Below are 4,183 nucleotides of genomic sequence, written 5' to 3'. Positions count from 1 at the left end.
AAGAAAGAAAGAAAGAAAGAAAGAAAGAAAGAAAGAAAGAAAGAAAGAAGGAAATTGAAATCAACCCCCAGTAAGAAAGGCAAAAAGAGAAGACAGCATCTCAACAACTAATAAATGTCACAGTTTTCAAATGATGAGAAACATGGGACACAAAAAGTTAATAGAACAGCACAAGTTTCTGCAGATCTTTGACTGGAATCAAAAGACCTGCCCCCTATTCCTCATGGTTGGCTATATGTGGCTTGTTTAAAAAAGTTAAGTGTGTCAAAAATCAACAGAATTACTATGTGGCACATAACAATTTTTTTTACAACCCCAAAGCTGCCCCCCCTTCCAGTCTCCTCTCATTGAGTTCCTTCCCCCCATCTCTCCTCCCCTTCTCCTCTGCAAGGATGGGGGCCTCCTTGATATCATCTCCCCACCCTGGTTCATCAAGTTATACCATTTTTTAAAACAAGTATAAGTAAATGAATTTTGTTCTCATCCCATACCATAAGAAATGCTCATTAGAAATATATTCCCTTTGAACTGAATCATTACATAGCAGTACCTGGAACTGCAGTGGCAAAAGTTGACCATTATTAAGATTCAGGAGTAGCTAGAAAAGGAGAGACAAGATGGAAACCAGATGACTATGCAGTCTGAAGTGTTTTCTGTAGATAGAGTACAAGGCAGTGCTGGTTGATCAACTCTCAATTTGCAGGCCCACATTTCCCCAACAATACTGCATTAAATCACAGTGATTAGATGAGTTAGAGTTAAAAGCAAGGCTTGGGTTTAACAGTGCCATCCCTACTGTGTGACTACAAGAGTGCACAGTTTCAGCTCATCCCAGTGGCTTGGGTATTTTCTATGTTTATACATTGATTTTTAAGATCCACATAGGGTGTTATTGGAACAAAGTAAACAAATGATGCTGTATTTGTGTTTGGGGAATTATAAGGAGGAAAAACACTCTTTAACAAGGTAGGCACAACAGCCATGCAACTCGGAAATATGTTTAGAAATATTTAAGACCTACAGGGCTGGATGCAGAATTTTATCTCTTCCCAGTGTGTCTTCACATACAGAATGCAGGAGAATGTTTTAATAACTTAAACTAACCTCATGACTGTTGCTAGCAGACAATAGACGCTGCGAGATAAGCTAAAAAAAGAAAAAAGAAACAAAGAAAAGCTGTGAAGGTGGGTAATAGCATGGGTTTATATGTAATCTGAAGCACAATGAAACACTTACCGGGGCTGATGATGTAGCTCCTATGAGTCCAAGAAGAATTATAATTTTCATTTTCAGATGATATACCTATACAGCAAGTTGTGACACATAGCTTTAAAAGAGACTTTTTGCTTAAAGGACTGGCAAATTCATCATATCGCCTATCAAATCCAAGTAAATAGTTGATTCTGTTCTTCAAGTCTAATGTTTTACAGCTCAAAATAAAATGTTATTATAATAACCATTTTCTCATTTTCTCTCAGTGTAGCTATTTATGGGGAAGAGCTGTTTGCTTGACCATAAAGTTCATTTAGTGGCAGGTGATTATTGGGCTCTGACAGAAGTGAATGCCCCATGGAGCCCCCACCTGGAGTTTAACTGAATGGATACTTATTATTAGTATGATCTTAATGTTCTTAGTGAAAAGACATCATAAGAAAAATCTAAGAATCCTAAGCAAAAGAGAAAAATTTCCACAAGAAGTCTAATAATGCTGCTTTATTAACTGTAGTGGTCATAGCACTACAAGGGACGGGAAAGGGAAATGGCAGTAGTGATGCATATTATATCATAACTAGTGGACACTTCTTGTCTCCTGCCTCTACTTGAAAAGTTCCCACCATATTTCAAATCCCAGACATAGACAAACATTAGTGTGCCCATGGTAGTGTATCAGAGCTGGGCTCTTAAACTATCAAAGCAAAGATTTGATATCTTACCTTACTTCTTTGCAAGATCTGTGCCCCTTTCTTTCTCAGTATGCTCTTCAGATCCTCTTAAAATTTAAAACCCATCTTTAGAAAAAAAAGGGACCAATCATGATTGAAAGGGACCAGTGATTCAGTGGGTTTTAGACAATGGCTTAGCTAATAACCCCTTTCCTAATCATCTTTGTGGTGTATGGATTCCCACACCCTAAGTAATGCCTTTCAATTACCCCAAAGGCATTTTTCTGTGCTCGCTCACGGCTTTTCCTTGGTCATGACTAACTCCCATAGGCTAATTTTGTTCCACTCCTTTTATCATTTTAAAAATGGATAACTTAAATAAGTAACCCAAAAATCCTTTACTAAATTCAAGACCAAATTAGTGATTTTTTTAACTTTGAGAAAAAAATTCAGACTGAAGACAGAACACAGATATTAGTACATATTCAAAGCATAGTTGCTGACAAATATTATCCAGTGTTCTGATATTAGGTTGAGGTAAGATGAGGTGGATTGTCTTAAGTTTTTTAAAATTAAGTTTTAATTAATCTCATACACTATATCCTGGCCACAGCTTCCCCATCCTCCACTGTTTTCAGCTTATTCTCTCTGCTGTTCTTCAGAAGAGAGTTGTCTTCTAAGTGACATCAACCAAACATGGCAAAATGAGATACATTAAGACAAGGCAAAATCCTCTTGTCAAATCTGGGCCAGGCAACCCAATAGGAGGTAAAGAGTCCCAAGAGCAGGCAAGAGTCGGAGACATGCTATTTCCACTTTAAGGATCATTTTTATAGGTCATCACTTAAGCCTTTTGACAACAGTGGTGAATATCCTTCTTTTTCTAAAATAAAATTTTAAAAATCTGAATTTCTATATGTCTTCGAAATGAATGACCTTAAGTTAATAAACATGAGTCACAGTTGCTTACGGTTTCCTATATTGAAAGTATAATGGTATGATTAACTAAACATTATTTAAATTCATCTATTTCAAAGAATTGAGTGTTTATTCTGAGTGTCAATATTTTATATTCTAATATTCTAGGATCACAAGTATTCTGATGAAAAATTATCAATTAATTTCCATTATGTGGGAATTTCTTGGTTAATTTGTTCTTATCATGTAATGAAAACAAAAGCTAATGGCTTTCTAAAACAAAGTTTAATCTTTCCTAATAAAATGGAACTTAGAGTTTGAGCATTGGGTATCTATGCAGCAAATGGAATCCATAAAAGTCTAAACCATTTATTAAAATAACATGAGCTTTTATCATATGAAAAAAGAGAAGTTACCACTAGGTTTTATATGTATCAAAAATCTCAACATTAGATATTTAGACTCTGCTAGAATGTGATAGCTAATATACTGAAACTTGGTAAAAAAAAAATCTCAAGACTAGATATTTAGGCTGTGTTAAAATGTGATAGCTAATTTACTGAAACTCCCTACTTAATATAATAACCATTCTAGGCTTAAAAATGTAGACAATTAATTGAGTGGTTAAACTAGATAGAAGGTTTTTTTCATATTTACATACACACACATGATATGTGTATCTAGACAGACTTTGGCTTACTTTTGAATATTTCCAAATTAAACTAAATATACTGTATGTTAACAGTCACTTGAGAATTTCTGTTACATCCCACATGACCCCAGGCAGCTAACCTCACTACTGAGTCAGAAATTTGCCAAGGATTTGAACTAAACTGAGATGGCAATATCCTGATGTGAATAGCTTCATTTTGCTTTACTCTTAAAGTCTGAAGATAATTAAGAGGCTTTATTTGAATTTTCCATTAGTTTACTATCTTAAAGAAAAGTAGTTGAGTGGCTGGACAGAAGGCTCCGTGGTTAAAAGCATTTACCTTCTTCTCAGCACCTCATGGTACCTTCCCCAAAATTGACCATATAAAGGGTCACAAAACAGGCCTCAACAGATACAAAAATATTGAAATTGTCCCATGCATCCTATCAGATCACCACAGACTAAGGTTGGTCTTCAAGAACAATAAAAACAACAGAAAGCCCACATACACATGGAAGCTGAACAATATCCTACTCAATGATAACTTGGACAAGGAAGAAATAAACAAAGAAATTAAAGACCTTTTAGAATTTAATGAAAATGAAGGCACAGCATACCCAAACTTATGGGACACAATGAAATCAGTACTAAGAGGAAAACTCATACCTCTAAGTGCCTTCAAAAAGAAACTGGAGAGAGCATACACTAGCAGCTTGACAGCACACTTAAA

General features: G+C 35.4%; 1 protein-coding gene across 1 annotated transcript in view; it reads right to left on the bottom strand.

Moving 5' to 3' along the window:
* The window catches only part of Odam (odontogenic, ameloblast associated), a 10,462-nt gene extending 8,497 nt beyond the window's left edge, over positions 1-1,965 (bottom strand). The window contains exons 1-4 of the mRNA XM_021163889.2: positions 1,935-1,965; positions 1,237-1,302; positions 1,105-1,146; positions 551-598 (exon numbers count right to left, since the gene is read on the bottom strand). Of these exons, the coding sequence (XP_021019548.1) occupies positions 551-598; positions 1,105-1,146; positions 1,237-1,287 (141 nt within the window). The 5' untranslated portion in view covers positions 1,288-1,302; positions 1,935-1,965. The remainder of the gene's footprint in view (positions 1-550; positions 599-1,104; positions 1,147-1,236; positions 1,303-1,934) is intronic.
* Positions 1,966-4,183: the final 2,218 nt, after the last annotated feature.

This window comes from Mus caroli, chromosome 5 (genome assembly GCF_900094665.2).
Source record: "Mus caroli chromosome 5, CAROLI_EIJ_v1.1, whole genome shotgun sequence".
NCBI lineage: Eukaryota > Metazoa > Chordata > Mammalia > Rodentia > Muridae > Mus > Mus caroli.
The sequence above is the reverse complement of the archived record's forward strand: the minus strand, read 5'-3'. Positions and strand labels throughout refer to the sequence as shown.